Genomic DNA, 17,351 nt, shown 5'->3' with positions numbered 1-17,351 from the left:
CATTAGTTATTCTTCTACATTTAAAACACCCAACACTACTTGATAATACCAGTTTTACTATTCTTGTGTTAGAAGTACAGTGACAATAAAAGACTTACTCTATCGATTATCTGTTTTATAGTGTGAAGACGAATAATGCCAGAACTACGTTGGTCAGTACCAGCATCTCTCGGTTCACTTTCTGGTAAAGAGGACACAGTAAATATCTGTGGTAAGTTTACACCGTATTCTACATTCCCCTCAATTAAGATAAAACAAACCATTTCATAGCTCAAATAGTCAATTCAGATTGAAGACACTCCTCCTGGTTTAAAATAATATGCAAAAATCTACGCACCGATTTGGCCATAAAATTCACTACATCTTTACAAAAGCACTTAGGAATAGGATAATAAGGTACTGAAGTAAAATGAAATTTGAGAAGACTATAAATAGAACTAATACTACTTTTACCTTCACAGAATTACCAGACACCAAACAGTGAGAGAGCTTACATTTAGTCTGTTCCTTTACATTGTCAACATCTTGTTAAACACATTAACAGCTAAAGTAATAATGTAGAAACCATCTAGCAAAAGTTTGCTATTTCGTAACTGCTGATCTCACACTTACTTGCAATTTGAAAGATATCTGGTTCTTCTCTAGCAAGTTTCTCCCGTGCAACATCAGCTATTGGACCAAAAATGGTTACAGGTCTGAGAAACCCAGCTAGAATCGAAGGAAAAAAAAAAAGTCAAAATATACTGATTGCTTAAAACAAATGCAAGATACTCTTAAATACATAGGCTAATACAAAGCAAACCACACAAACCTGTTAACCTGCAAGCGTAAAAATAAAGCCATACCTTCCCGAAGAACAACTCTTTCATAGGCAGGAAACTTTGTCTGAACAGGTTGGGCAGAAAGATCTTCTCTGCTTTTTCGGAGATTTCTTTTTGAGCTACGCAAACCTCGGAATCTCCAAAAATCTGCTCGATCTCCTCCTGCTGTCTTTGGAAGCGTGTACTGTACGCTAGCTAGTTGCTCAGCTCTAAGATGACAACAAATCCCAACCAGTTATCAAGGAAGCCAGCTTCTAAAGTAATGCTTGACTAGCAAGCTTATACTTCCAAAAAACACTACTACCTGCTGAATCAAGCTTTCATTGTTTCTGTATTACAAAGTACAAGACTGAACTATACTGAGGCTGATATCACATTTCTAAAGCTTTATATAGCCTTGTCTCTTGTATTGAAAAGAAAGTTCTAAGGTTTTTTTCTGGACTGTACAAGAGTCAAAAGCAAATCCATAGATCAGATATTTAACTTCAATTTGTTTTAACACTGTCATTTTTTCTGACTGAACCACTTCTATAAACTAGTGTCCTGTAGACAAGTCCAATCATTCATTATACAGATGCAGAATTTAAAATTGCAGTTTTAAAACAGCAATTTAAGTATTTTAAGATCGTACCTGTTTTTGTTAGGTATGATACCTCTTTCAACTTCCTTATGATTCTTGCCAATTCGAATTGCCAGCCATGAACCCAGTTTGCCATTGTACAGAGTGTCCACCACACGGAACACTTCACCTTTGTTGAAACTTAGTCCATAAGGAGATTCCTTTTCGTATTCAAAATGAGTTCTGATATAGAAAGAATCCCCTACATCAGACTCGACAATGCGACGATAAACTGAAAAAAAGAAAAAGAAATCCCCAAATATAAAGTGTTACGTAAGTTCAAGTGATGTCCTAATGCTCACAAGAATTACTTAAAGCAGTGCCTCACCTTAATTCTCCTTGTTTTAAATATTACTTCAAGAAGCCTTCACGTCTCAGAGCTGTTCTATTTTAAGCAGCATAACTATTAATAGCAAACATAAATCCAACTTTCATGGTCAAAAATCTGGTGCTAGTGTAAGCTTAATTCAGTTCCCCTGTAAGGAATGAACCTTACTGGGAAAGAAGTTTGTGTGTGCATGCACATCAGTGTAATCACTCATTTTCAATGGCATAACTACAGCAGACTCTCCTGCTCCCCCCAAGATTTAATGCCAATGCTTTTATCAGATGCTAGGCGTTATTTTTGGTGTTTTTTCTGTTTGGCTTTTTTAAGGGTTCTTTTGTTTTGAGAGTTTTGTTTGTTTGTTTGTTGGGGGGGAGGGGGGCGGGATGTACTGTTACAATATCAATCTCTAGTCCATTTGTAGTAGTAACCTATCCCAAAGCCAAAAGAACTTAAGAGTCTTCATAAGGTGCCAATTTCCTACAAGCCAGAAGTTAGTCATCATTCACTACACTTTTTGTGTTGTTCCAAGCAGTCAGCTACATTGCTCCTGATATACAAATATTTACCGTCTTTTTTCTTCTGTGCCAAAATGGTTACTTCTTCGCCTTTAGGAAGATCAAGCAAAAAAAGGACAGCTTCTTCTCTGATGATATTTGTGAAGTCTACATTATTTACCTAGTATCAATGAAGTAATCAGTTTGATTTAGCATATGACACTGTAACAGATACTTAACTATACAATGGGAAATCTAAATCAACTTATTGCTAAGATTTTTTTTTTATTCAGTTTCATACATACACACCAAGTGCATGTATCTCAAGATGTCTCTTGTACCTCTAAATAGTCCCACTTTATTTCTTGATAAAAGCATAGCTTCCAGAAAAATAGGCAGCTGTTCATTTTATGTTCTTTAGATCAATATTATAGAGCACCCATAAACATCAGTAACATATAGAGCCCTCTGACAATTTAGTGACCCAACAGTTGAAAAAAACAAACAACTTTATCAACTGAATTAGTCTAAGAAATTGGATGTAAAACTTACTAGCCTTCCTAGCAACAGTACAGTAACAGGAGATTTTGCTGCTAATAAGTCATCTAATAAGTACATACAGAAAAAAACCTCTATGAACTACAAAGGCAATATATTCAATACTACAGAAAGAAAACCTACTTCGGTACAACAAAACATTTATACTGTTACTGTTTTTGACATACCCTGAGAATCTGGTCCCCTTCCTCTAATCCTTCTTTCGCTGCAGGGCTGTCTTCCAGAACACCAGCTACAAATATGCCGACATCATTGCCACCTGCTAGTCGCAAGCCCACACTATCTCCTTTTCTAAATTTTACCAGTTTCATGCTTGGCCTAGAGATTTAGAAAATATTCTAATTAGAGATGTAATAGCATAAATTATCCTGGTAAATTTGAGACTGAACACATGCAAAGAACTAATTTGCCTATCATTTCTATTAGAGGATATTATGCTATACAGACCATTAATTGCTTATCAACTGCAGCATTACAACACACATTAGCAGCACTTCAAAAAACCCACCTGTATTTACTTGTTTAGTGGGGTTTGTTTGTCTTATGCTTATACAGTGATTTAAGTGAGGCACTTTGACACTCTCTTCCAAAAATGTTCCTTTTAAAGAATTGTGCTAGCATATAGATCTATTTTGGCTCTAAAGAGATTAATATGAATTTGGTATGAAACCAAACTAGAATCTATTCTCATATACACTAATGTCCATAAAGGAGACCCCAGCTGAAGTAGACTCATTTCCATGTCATGACTCTGCACATTTCTGCAGTGACCTTTATTCATTGCTCTCAAATTATTATGAAAGGAAAACAATATGCTACAGTATCTCTCCTCTCTCTGGAGATGGAGACAGGGCAGGAGGGGTGGGGGTGCCCAGGAAGAGATAAACACCGCAAGTTCTTTTTACCAGTTGCTCATTGTAACTGCTCATTTCCATAGAAAATTAATAGACTTCAAAATGGTATATTACACAATGTAAGTGACAACAAGGCTCAGGAATAAACCAAAAGTCTCCATCCTAGTATTTCTGAACAGAAGTGTCAGGACAGCATATTGGACTTTACCTCAGACCATTTATACAGGTTATTCATCACCTTGGATAAAAGCTTGGTTTGCTTAAGGACCAGGCAGATTCAAAGAGAGTTTAGAGTTACATTACCGAAGCATTCCATCTTCATGGGTTGAATTGGGTAAAGGACCATCAGATGGACTGACTGGTAAATCCACATCTGGCTGACCTCCTTGTGCATACACTGGCTTTGGTTCTATTAGAATACCAAAAGATTTCAAATGTCCATTTGGTCATTTAAAGATGAGAAAGTAAAGTTTAAGTTAATTAAGAGCTTAATGACTTCTTGAGTAGCCTTCCTCTACCCCACTTAAAAGTGAAATATTAGAAACTTACAACAACAGACGACACTCTCACCATGCCATTCAAAGCAGCATGATTACTGGCCTAATTATTACTTCAGTAAAAATCCCCAAGCTTCCTTTGTACTTCATTAAGTACTCTGAACACCGTAAAGCTACAAGAACTAGAAGGCTTCATGCTTGCAAGACCACTTTCAACCCTGCTGTTTTTCACCTGATTTATCTGACTTAACTTGTTCATTTTCCATTGGCTCTCTTCCCTCAAGAATTCAATTTTTGAAATGAAAATACCACAGACACTCAAACTACTGCTGCATGCCTTGAGGTCAGCAGATTTCAATGGTTACCTTGGCCCAGTTGGTGGTTTTTAAAGATAAGCACTTACTATGGCTCTGCTGCGTAGATTCTCTAGAGTCACTGGGAGGAAACTGCTACTGCAGATTTCCCCCAGTAACGAACGCTAATAGGGGCTCTTCTCTGCTACATGGCTGGTCATATTAGAAGAATTTGTATTTAAGGCTTATCTCTGCACACTTGAAAAAAGCTGATTTCAAACTAGGCTGGCTTCGAACTAGTCTATTACCTCTGATCTTCCCAACAACTGTGCTGTCCTCCTTTCAACTCACTGAACAGATTAGTTTGAAATTGGGAATTTCAGACAATTTGATAATAATGCCTTTTCTAATGTGACTTTTGTCCTTACCATACAGTAACATACCATTTTCCTTTACGTCTTTAATGACCCTTTCCTCGCCTAAGCATCTGATGATCCCTCTGAACAAATACTCTCCTTCCACCCTCTTTTGACACAATCAACCATGACAGTCATCTTGCCCTTAGTCTAAGCAGCAAACTCTCATAGAATCTGCCAACTATTTTTCTAACCACATTTTCATTACAGTCTCTGAAAGATCCTCATTTCCTTAGAGCTTTCTGTGAGGCTGTTAAAGGTGCCCTTTATTGCACTTTTTTATCTCAGACTATATATTATGGCAAGTTAATTTTATCTGCAGACACAAATTTAAATATTATCTCTATGTATTGGCCTACATCTCCTCCCATCCAAACTAAGTATTTCCATGTGCCTCTTCCCATTCACCCAAGAACAGAACGTTTCTTCTTCCCCACTCACCACAAAATCCCCACAGTACTTATTACTTGCTTGCCAGTCCGTGAAATCAATTATTAGTACATTACTTTGGATTAAGAACTATCTCAAGGGTCTCCTATCCTGGCTGGTTTTGTATTATGTCAATTATTAATCTTCAATATCTTATAGAAATACAGAATTCATCTTCCTAATCTCACTACCACATCCTTTTTCTATCTTGGCAAATATAAACTTACTTAATTTGCATCTTTTCATAACACCACTGCAAAAGGTCACCTCCTATGACAATCTTTTTAATAATGGCTGCTGCCAGAAAACCTACTGTTCTCATTTTCTAGATCTTTCAGAGTCTATCAACATCAAAACTCTTCCAATTCTTCACCGAGCTACCAAATACTACATGCAGAAGCGTCACTGCTCATCCTTTAAGTCTTCAAATACTTTCAAGCTTGAATGTGCTTTTTCTCATTCTACCCGCCTTTCAAGAACAGCTCCCTCTAAACCATCCGCATAGCTCCTCTTTCTCCACTTGTAATTTCACTGAAGTGCCTCATTCTGTAAACAAAATCTTATTAAGTGAGCCTGCCCAGAACATTGTCCTGTCACCATATCATCTTATGTTTTCTCTTTTTTTACACCAACTGGCTTTTATCTGCTGCCAGCTAGCTTATCCTTCCGTTTTGGAAAAAAGGAAGGAGATTTTGTTCTGGTTTTATTAGTTGTACTGCACTTGTTAAAATGCCTTCTTGGTCCCAGCCGAAACCAGGACATCCATGACTGTAGTTAATAAGTGCTACAGTAACAAAGCATTTCAGAGTCTTCTGAGTTGTGCCTTTGGAACAGTAGTTCTCAACAGGCTTAACTACATCCTCGTTTAAATATAGTCTGCTACAGGTTAAACCGTAAGAACCAGTCTACTGCTTGACTCTCAGAAAAGAAAAGATGGATTTCAACCTTGCTTGAGAAATCAGGACAAAATTCTTTGACCATCACCTATAAATACAGCTCTAAACAATGAAGTTTGACCCCTATGTAACAGGCAAACCCCACAGCTTAGGTTTTCAGGACTGAAACTCTAAGATATAAATGGGGTTATAGTTACAAAGACTGTATTCAGAAATAAAAATAATTAGGACTTGGTCTGTTTTAAGACTTTAGAAATCATTCCACAAATATGCAATGGCATAAAGTCTTTACTGGTCATCCATTCTCAACAACATGCATAATTAATATATTTTAATGTTTTTACCTGGGAGTGGTGGAGTTTGTTTTTCAGTTCTTTCAACTGCCACATCTTCCACAGTTTTAGAAATATCATCTGCATTCTTTACAGGTGTAGAGACAGCTCCTGGTTTAGTTATTCTCTCATCTTCTCTGCTTCGAAGACTATATTAGAAAAAGAGATTCCACTCTGCATGTAGAATTGTTTTTATGACCTTGGTCTACTAAGACTAAAGAATAAATCCTTTCATTCACAAAGTTCAGGTCTGGTGGGTAAGGAATTACCAATTACTATTTAACAAGGTTTTGTTCTTAGACTATCACATTATTAATAATTTTTACCATTTCTAAATCCGAGCATTTTGTCCCTAACTTCATGTTAATAACAGAATTCTCTAGATATGGCTATTTAGAAAGAGGAGGGACATGGTGAAAGAGACTGCTCTCTGCTCCAAGCACAGAAGTCATACACATGCTGTATATTGAAAGCTATGTAAGAAATTGACAAGGGAAGGGAAGAAGGGGAGAAGAGCAGTTATGATGGCCGTCTTCTCCCCCCTCCCTGTAGAAAGCATGGATTTTTAGACTTAATTCTTAGGCTTCGCTGTGATCAAGCTAATTTATCTGCTCCTTCGTGTGGCAGCTGCCCCGGAACACAAGTGCTGCTGGTGTGGCTCTTGGTAGGGCTTTGCAGAGATAAAAGGTAGAACAGAAACATGCCCCTGATTTCTTGGTCTTCGGAGAGGAGGCGGCCGTCAACCCACAGCTATTACAAGACAGGAGTGCTTCTCATACACTCAGTCATCCATGTATTTTAGTAAAAAGACAACTCACTGCTTCTTATGCATTTCCTATACATTCTTACAGTCTAAAACAAAGGCATATATGACAAGTTAAAAGGGAAAAAAATCTCTCCTGTTCTTTAAATGATGAGAACAACTAAAGCTCAGAAGAACATAATTTCTATTCCTTTAGCTCAAAAGATCAGGTATTTTTATATTGTTATATAGAGGTACAGCTACCGGCTGTACCATAGCAGAACTGAACAGAACATACGCTGTATGTTGAAATGTTAACTGTTACACTGCTATCTGTTGAATAGTAAATAATTTAATAGGGTTGGAGCAGATGAACATTAGCAATCAGCTGGAAAAACAAAAGTAGATCAATACACCAAAGAAAGTCTTAATTCCAGAGCATATACATTCAAAAAAAAAAAGTAAAAGTCGCAAGAGGCTCAAAATATCTATTCAGTTCCTGAGAGCTGGCATATAAACAAGGATACTAAAACTATTTGAGAGAAGACAGATACAAACAAATCACAGCTTTTTATATAACATCAGAATTAATTGTCAAGAAGGGGAAAAAAGGTACTTCCTCAAAGATAACGACGGCTTGGTCAATAGGAGCAAGTCCACCTCCTCTCATAAAGGAGAGGTCTGTTTTGGGGGGAAAAAAAGAAAAGGTTTTCACTACTAACAGCTAGATGGTGCTACTCAGCAATAATGAGTATCACTTTCCATAAAGTACAAATGTATCCAAGTAAAATCCATTATACAGCGTAAAGACTGTTTATTTTAATAGAACCAATAGTTCAAGAGTTAGAAGTATGACTTAGGAAAACAGATCCCAGCAAATCTACTCATCCAAGATGCATGAGAAAAAAGAAATAGTAAACATCTAAATACAAGCAGAATATGCTTTCCTGAAACAGTGTGAAGTTTGAAACATCAGAAACAAAGCTTAGCTATTCAGCCAAGACACACTAAGACTTTTCAGTACTTTCTTCTGCCAGTTTTAAAACTGTGTGCCTGAAGGCAGCTAAAAAAAAAACAGAATACAGAAAAATACTGCAATCATCACAACAATCTGGGAAGACACATGCACCCTTCCATTGTAAACAACCATCTTGTTTTAAATCGTTGGTAAAAACAAATACAGCGGCCTAATTTTTAAAATCCTTGTTTGTGCCTTTTTTATTCAGATAAGCCCCTTTTTGGGGCCTTCCAGAGTTGATTAAAATGATGCTAAAACCATTAGCAAAATGAAAAGTAAGCTTTTATCCTTCTACTTTGTTCCCAAACTTCACCAATAAAAATTTTCTTATTCCTCCTTCAGATTTCCAGCATATTTTCATTTGTACATAAAATTAAGTACATTAAGCTAAAAGCTTATGTATTTTACTTCCCGCACCAGACTAAAATATGAGTGGACTACTCATTCCCTTGAAAATAGTTCCTAGCTCTTTAAAAACAGACACATACATTTAGCTGTTTAAATGCATACTAAGTTTCTTATAAACAAAAAAGTCCTGTAGTAGTGTAAGCTACAACTAATTCCCCTCCCCGTCCAAAGATTTTCGGGTAATGAGCACTAGTTAATGAGATAGTACAGTAAATTTCCCCATGAGCCCTCTCTACATGCTGTTTCCAAGCATGTCCTAATGCTTAACAGAAGTGTTATTCCAAAGCAGTAGTATCTTGTTTTGCTTTAAAAATAAGGCCAAGAATACTGCAGTTACTACACAGGGACAGAGTTCATTCTACACTTCCTCTCCACATAGTCCAAAAAACACTGTAATTTTATGCTGCTTTTATACCTGCATATATCAAAAAGGAGCATAAACATGGAAGAAAACAGCTCTCAAGAACAGTAACTAGAATACAGACGCTGAGAGCATAGCACAAAATAGTCAGGTGAACACCTGAAGCAATATGCTTCTAGACTGGGCTACTGCTATGCATGTAGGCAAATACACCCTGCCAAATAAAATGCCTGCGACAGGTCAGTTCTACTCTACGTAAGACAACAAAGTTTAAACGGGAAAAAGCTGATAGCAACACAATTGTGATAGAACAAAAAGGAAAAATCAGAACAGCAGGAGAGTAGAATTTTTCTTGAATTGTCCAGTAAGCACTGAATATTTCATATTGCAAGATAGAGGAAACAACTTGATGCTGTCACTGGTTCTAGGTGATGGAAACTTGTTAAAAACTGACAGCTGCACTTCCCAAGAGACAAAAGTGTTGTTCACTGTGTGCACTGTGACACTATTGTTTAACATCTGTGCTGTGTCATGGCCCGCTTTACCTCACTTCCTTCCCCATCCCCCCCTTTTTTTTTTTTAAGGTATGCCTAACAGAAGCATATTTAAATAAACTTCAGTCACAAAATGCAGTCAGCTACACACTAGTGCCATCAACTGTGGCTATTGCTTCAGAACAAAAAAAAAAGATTGTCTGCAACAACAGTTAGAATGTTTGTTTGCACAGAAAAAATTTTGAAAAATACAAACATGCAGGCTCTTTCCAAATGTGTTTTTAGCGTATCTTAAACTGTTTAGCATGAAAAGACAGTAAGAGCCAAGAGTCGTCTTCCTAAGTACATTCAAAATAGAGTTGATTTTTGCCCTATATTCCAGTTTTTCAACTTGTTTTGAAAGTGGACAGAACAATGAATCTCTCATGCTATATACAAATTGACAACTGTATTATGGAAGTCAACCTCATCCTTCCAGAAATAATGATGACCTCTAAACGGATTTCTTCAAGCTACCACATCTTTCTTGCTGAGGCTGAAGCATTAAACATATTAGGAAACGGTTTTGCTATTACAGTACCCAGGTGATGAAGGCAGCATAGGAGAGTGAGTTGCCAAGTGGGAGTTCTTTCAATTGGTAAAGGGCAGCCCGGAGGTGTAATGTGGCAGGCTTGCCAGCACCTGGCTCTAAATGCCACTTCTCAGGACGGGTCACATCAAAAGCTTATCTAGCTCAACAACTTGTTACTGCCAGCAGTAAAACTGATACATAAGAAAGAGTATATATGATAACGGTTGGACTTGATGATCTTAAAGGTCTTTTCCAACGTAAACAATTCTGTACTTCACCCCAAGACCTCTCCAACTTAGGGCGCAGAGACCTCTTTTGCTCATTCTAGCTTTTTAAGTACAGTTCTTAACAGATTATACAAAGTTGCCTTATGTTATCTGACATTCTATATTTAAGATGCATTTTTCCTCTACCTGAACAGTTGTTGTTCTGCATATCTTTAAAATTATATGTATCTTTTAAAACTCAGAGAGCTCCTCCTTAAAGCCAGGATATATTCATACCTTACATTTCACTTCATACCTAATTCAGTACCAGCTGGCTATAAATTTTCGAAGTCTCCAGGGCTATGAGTATTTACCTGTATCTGAAGATTTGCAAGATTCATTCTCTGGATTCTTTTCAAGACTGACTATGGATAATTTGCAATCCTCCAAAAGTGAAAAAACTATACAAGCATAATTAGTCCTTTTTATTAGCAAATTAAGAACAATATGTTCTAGAATCTGAGTTTTAGAAAGACTGTTGAAGAGACATCTGTGAACTTCCTCTGGACTAAAGAAAACTACAAGTGCTATTTAATGCTTTGACAGAATGTTCAAATAGCAATTGTTACAGCAATTCTATATCCAGGAAAACTGCAGGCACACTGGTGTATGCACCAGTACGGAATACTGAAAGATGGACAACACTGAAGACCCCAAAGCAATACTGAAGCAAGTCTGTTGGCAGATTTCTGTACTTGAGTGCACACCTGAAAGTGTCAGTCTGTAGTTAAGCTTGTATGAAAGGACCAAGAAGACTTCCCTGAAATTTCTCTCCTCATTAACACACAAACACTTGGCAGAACAGGGTCTAAATGAAGACTCATTATCTTCAATACATTTTTAATGTCCTCCTTAAGCTCAGTTTGAGGACTTTTTGCACCTTTTCTTCCTCAGCTTGTTGTTCTCAAGCTTTTTTCCCCCTCCAGATTTTTCACCAAATTTAAAAAAATGAAACAGTTGCAACTAATTTGATCTTGCACAAATAACCACTATAAAGAGAGGTTGCTTTTAACATGTTTTTCTTCATGTGGCTCAGGGCCCAGATTTTCTGATCTTGAAAGGGACATGCCCAACAGGAAGTCAATCCATGCCAAAGTAGCTCTTGTTCATAAAGTAGATACAGCGGATGCATTCAGAGTTGAGATAACTTCAAAGTTCCTTCTCAGGAAGGATTTAATTCTTCTGACAGTGTAGTCCATAGGGAGGAAGTGACCATCTACCTAAACTACTGTAACAGTACAGGAAAGCACTAACACTAGGGTAAGTCAGTCATAGTTTCAGTTTTGATGGATTATTTTTTTCCCCCTCCCTCCACAAGCCCTTTTCACACTGCATTAGAAATGCATGTTAAGAAGGTTTTAAATCTGACAGAGACCTCACAACCTTCACAATCAAATCCCTGCATCTGGGACCCTGCTTTTACGTTTTTCCCACTAATATGGGGTTCCTACTTGAAAACAAACTTTCATGCCTTGTGGTCCCTCCAAACAACATACATGGAAGAGAAGCAAAAATAGCTGTAATCCATAACACTAACCAAGTGTACATGCAGGTAAGATCTGTCTTGCAGTTTTATTAACCCTTGAAAGACTCTAAAAACCTTGAAAGTATAAGTGTTATTTTTCCCCTTGGGCAAACAAAATGTTATTAATAACCAATCAGGTATATCTTGGTTTTATGGAACAGCCAGCTGCAATTTGTTTTCCAGAATTTTTGAAAGCATCTAAACACCTTCAAATACAGGCTCTGAATTTGGAATTTGCAACAGATCAATTCTAACTTTTGCTCCATCATCTATGAGCACTCAGAAGGTAAAACTTTTCTCTTACAAATATTTAGTAGAATTTAAAATCCAACATTGAAATTCTATTTCAATAAATTAAAATGTTCATTTCCAACAAACTGTGGAAATGCAAAACTGGACAGATTTATGTTATTTAAGACTAAATTTTCACATGGCAGAAGAAAAAATTCCAAACCACACAATAAATTACTTCTCTCTGAATTCATATAAAATTAGACTTACCTACTTCAGAATTACAATGAATGTCCCACTACTAAGTTCAATTATTAAAAACTACATTCCAAAAGCTAAATCTGCTGTGCAATACACCTTATTTTGTAGTAATTAAGTGTATTAAAAAACATAAGGCAACTTTTAAAGAAGGCTAGTAAGGAAAATAAAAAGCCTATGCCAAATAAAGCAAGATTTCAACAAGTTTACCCAGGCTGGACATTCAATAGGCATCAATAGCCTGTGCTACTAGGCATCTCAAATATCCTTGCAGCTAACTGCTTTCTAAAACCAAAATATAATTGCATATGCTTCAATAACATATATCACTATCAAATTTGCATACAGCCATGCTCTAAGATTATGTTTAAAAAAAAGGAATAACACTGAAGTTAAAGATTCAATTTCTCCTGAGGTCTAAGAAAATTTGGATCATTATCAGCTGCATCTCTTGAGAGAAAGAATGCCATATTACTACTACCACAGTTCTGCATCACATTTGTCACACTGTATAAATCCAAGCACTCCTACAACTTATACGTCACATTAAATAGTTGATTTAAAAATAATACAATGCTGCCATCACCTGCCGTTGCTGGGCTGCTGTGGAGAATGTCTGGAATGGTCTGAAGGCTCTGACCTCTGGTCAGGAGATCGTGAACGACTGCGGCGGGGCCTGTCATGTGATCGGTTGGAATGATCTGATGCCAGCGACTGAATTTCTGAAATGTCTGTTAAATAAAAGTTGTTTTTTCATGAAATGATTGTAATTAAAATGGTGGCGTGACCTGCTCAAATGGAAATAAGCTTCTGCAGAGAATTTTTATGAAGATGTTAAATCTATGTTTATTATTTCAAAACAACTAAACTTAATATTCCTGAAAAAACAATTGCAAGAATAGGAACTGTATCTTTTTCTCCTCTGTTTTTGAAGGTGTGGATTTCAATCACATTCAAACAAGAATTTACCCACACAACAATCTTGCTCCTAACTCTTCTCCTCCCCACCCTCTCATCCCACTTAGGTATTTCGCATCTTCACAACACAGGGAATTCTTCTCTCCCTTTGGAAATCAAGTTTATTTATACTCACCATCTCTTTCTGAAGCATTAGCAGAATGAATACTGTCAGAAAGATCAGGGACATTCAACAGTGTAGCTCGTTCATCTCGCTGAACAACCATCTTCAACTTGCCTTTTGACCTTTCTATTAGTGTTTTTGCATCTGCTAAGGACATATTTTCCGTCACTGTGCCATTTATCTGGAACAGAGTAATAAAAGAACAGATATAAGCTTACTAAAAAAAACAGTGAATCTCCAGTAAAGATAGTGGTTTTCTGTGTGATGATATTTAGAAATAGCTAGAGATATTTATCAAATTACTAGAATACAATGGAATACTATTGGGCTTTTCCAAACTATAACATAATACAGAAAATTATTTTCATGTTTTAAAGACAAAGCCTCCACCACTAATACAAAATTTAAAAATATTATTTATGTTTTTTAAACCAGCACTGCTATACTCAGCAGAGTAAGGAATGCTATGTTCTTCTGCACCAACACATTTACAGCAGTATCTTGAAATAAAAATTGTTAGTATGAATTAAAAATACCTAGGTATATTGATTTCTATAAAAATAAAAATTTAACCTGAAGTTCTAGTGTTGCTCAATAGCACAATTCCACACCTTTATATTGCATGACTAAGAACATAGGGCCAAAGTCACATACCATCCCAAATGTTTTCTATTATGCATTTACAGTGGGCACTATTTGTCTGAATAAGGCCTGGGGAATAATACCAAAAAACCAGAAAGGCTTTATAATTTTTCCTTCCTTAGAGAGGTTGATTTATTCTTAAATGTATTGATCTTTGAAATAATTTAATAAAAAAAGATACATCTTCTACTAACAACAATCGTGCTATTAAGAAACAGCTAATTCTAAGAACAGTTATATCAATGAGTCTTCCCTCTGAACAAACACCACCATGATTTACTATACCTTCAGTACAACATCTCCTTCCTGAATATTGCCATCTCTTGCTGCCAGGCTATCCTGTGATATTTCTTTCACAAATATGTGGCTTGCCAACCGTAGACCATATTCTTTATATAACAGCAATGAAAGAAAAAAGAAAACTGATGAAGCTACAGTAAAAAAAAGGAGGGAGATATCTGAAGATTTACAACACTGCTTTACACAACATTTACACTGGAAACACAAAGAGGAGAATGAACTTGGCACATGAAGGACTGTAGTGGAATTACGCTACGGATTTACTATTGTATCAATCTCTTTTCTAACTCTGCCTGTAATCATAGCTGCTGTTCAATAGCTTAATTTAGATTCTGCCTACAATTTTCCCTCTTTCAAACAAGACAGACACTGAAGACAACTGAAGTATACGGAAGGTATGTAGCCACTGACTACCAGATATCAGGTGCACAGTTGGGATTTGTTTACACTATATAATACTTTACCCTTAATTAAGCACATGTATTTTGGAATATGAAAAATATCACCAGTAATAAAATAGCAGTTTTTAAGTTTTCAGCCAGCTACTGGTAAAATGGGCAAACAAATTGTTAACAACACTGTTCACACAGTCCATGAAGCCCTTAACACAACACTGACTGAAGCAGTTGGCCTTTAAAAACCAGCAAAAGTCTTAACAAGAGAATTACACACACGTTACCTTCATTCTTCCTCGATTTCACCAGTGTTACTTTGGTAGGTTTTGCAGGCTGACTCGAAGTAACCGACCTTCTGTCTGATCTTGGTGATAAGCTTCTCTCTCTGCTAGCACTTCGATCTCTTACCCAGCTCTTCTCATGCCTTCTGTTGGCACTTGGACCACCACGGCTGCTTCTTGGATCACGTATCTCTTCATCATAGCTATCGTCCTCATTTTCAGACACTGGTTCAGGTTCTGGTCGAGCCACTGGAATCTGAATTTTCTTCATCCTTCGGATAGTCTACAACCAAACACTAGATATCAGCCGCTGGCTGTGTAATGCTAGTGGTGTTACTAAATGTCAGAAGCCAAGCTAATCCCTAAACTCAAAAGAAAAGATACAGATGTATTTGTGAATGCTCTGAATGCATCCTCATTATAAAATTCTATCCAATTAATACAGGAGACTCATCAATACAGATTACTAGAAACCTGTTTTTGAGGGGAGGGGGTTTGTTTGTTTTTACCATTGTTTTAGTCCTTTTTTGCTTCTGCAAAAATGGCAAAAGGATAAGAATAACAGCCACTGTAGCATAAAGCACACAGAGCTGCATATTTGAATGTCCTCTCTCTTTTGCTTAAACCCACAAATCAGTTACTGGCACTGCTAAAAACTTCTTTTGCTAACATGTAATCTACTGTAAACTCAGTGTTATTGACAGTAATTCTCCTCAGCTTTGAAGCCTCCCAATCTTCCAAAGCAATGTTTATGCAAGCCACAGAGGAAGGGGAACATTCCCGCTGAAAGTTCAAAGTTGGTTTGCACTAATATAGACAGCTGTTCCAGAATAAGACCCAACCCTGTTTAGAGATTTATTTGCTATGTGTTACAGAACTGAACCAAGTTATACCATAAAGTTTTCATTAATTGCTTTTCTCTACATAAATCTACACACCAAATACCTAAGTGTATGCCCTGCACAGCTCACCACACGTTTTGTGTAAGCTTTAAAGAATTGCTAAATCTGCAAATGCAAAACACAACACAATTTTTTGCAACTGTATTAAAGCACACAAGAGCACTAGGAATCTGTCAGAACAAAAGCTTTCCTACAAGCCCTAGAAGTCTGTTCTCCTGAACTAAGAAATCGTTAAACACTGTGCATTTGCGTTCTATTTTTTGTAACGTAAATCTCAAACTTCTACAGAAAGCTGGATTACTATCCTTTAGTGATGACCTGTTCTGTTTTGCAAAGTTCAAAAGCCAACCACTTTGAATAAGCCTACAAAATTATAGGAATTAAGGTAATTATACTTTATTTTGGCAAACTTTACTGAGCATAAAAAGAACTATGTTAGTGCCTGAACAGCGGGTAAAGTCCTTTAGCGTACACCAGCCTTTGAAAAACTTGATAAAAGTGCACTCAAGCAAGCAAAGAAATATTAAACAAAGCTGAGAATTGAGCTTTTGGCAAACTGAGAAGAACTTTACCATAAAGAAAAGGAGTCTGTAGTATCCAGTGCCACACTACTCAAACATCATCATTCACATTTTAAAAAAAATTTTGAGTGACCCACATGATAAATGTCACGATCATCACTAAACCTGAAGCATCACATAGGTATTATTCAAGTACCTTGCATCATGCTTGTATTTCATAGCAGACATTACACCATTTCAATTTTGCTCTATAGCTATGGAATTTAAGGAAGCTTAAATCTTCAAGACATTCACTTACAATTTTGGCATTCTTCCCACTTTTCCTCAGCTGCTGAACAGCAAATGCATGCTCGACATTATCCATTGAAACTCCATTAACCATTGCAACACGGTCATTTTCCCTAAATGAAAAACATCACAATGCACAGTATAAATACTTTATGCCAAGGGGAAAATATTGGGGAATGGGTGTCCCTGAACAAACCACCTGTATTATAAACCTACTATACAAACAGTTATAGATAGGTACCTTGAGAGCAAAACAATTAGGAGGTTAAGCTAACCACTGACAAAGATGAATGCCCTCCAAATCAGAATCCAGGTATAGTTTGGCACTTACTGTAGTAGTCCTTCTGCTGGGCCTCCTTTCAACACATCAGAAATAACTATTGATGTCTCACCACTCTGAAAGTGAGGATTATCTCTTCCTCCAGATATTGCAATACCAAATCCAAATCCAGGGGCCTATAATGTAAAAAGAGAAATATTTTTACTTTCTAGTATTTACATGGTCACAATTCACATTCCTGTGTCGAACA

General features: G+C 36.7%; 1 protein-coding gene across 1 annotated transcript in view; it reads right to left on the bottom strand.

Moving 5' to 3' along the window:
* The window catches only part of TJP1 (tight junction protein 1), a 170,506-nt gene that overhangs the window by 20,946 nt on the left and 132,209 nt on the right, over positions 1-17,351 (bottom strand). Inside the window, exons 4-17 of the mRNA XM_075160235.1 lie at positions 17,153-17,277; positions 16,832-16,934; positions 15,114-15,393; positions 14,420-14,523; positions 13,505-13,673; positions 12,998-13,142; positions 6,550-6,686; positions 3,978-4,083; positions 2,988-3,138; positions 2,335-2,443; positions 1,453-1,672; positions 846-1,030; positions 613-708; positions 99-181 (exon numbers count right to left, since the gene is read on the bottom strand). Coding sequence (XP_075016336.1) covers positions 99-181; positions 613-708; positions 846-1,030; positions 1,453-1,672; positions 2,335-2,443; positions 2,988-3,138; positions 3,978-4,083; positions 6,550-6,686; positions 12,998-13,142; positions 13,505-13,673; positions 14,420-14,523; positions 15,114-15,393; positions 16,832-16,934; positions 17,153-17,277 — 2,013 coding nt within the window. The remainder of the gene's footprint in view (positions 1-98; positions 182-612; positions 709-845; positions 1,031-1,452; positions 1,673-2,334; positions 2,444-2,987; positions 3,139-3,977; positions 4,084-6,549; positions 6,687-12,997; positions 13,143-13,504; positions 13,674-14,419; positions 14,524-15,113; positions 15,394-16,831; positions 16,935-17,152; positions 17,278-17,351) is intronic.

This window comes from Calonectris borealis, chromosome 11, assembly GCF_964195595.1.
Source record: "Calonectris borealis chromosome 11, bCalBor7.hap1.2, whole genome shotgun sequence".
Lineage (NCBI taxonomy): Eukaryota > Metazoa > Chordata > Aves > Procellariiformes > Procellariidae > Calonectris > Calonectris borealis.
Note: the sequence above shows the minus strand (reverse complement) of the source record. Positions and strands in the feature narration are given on the sequence as shown.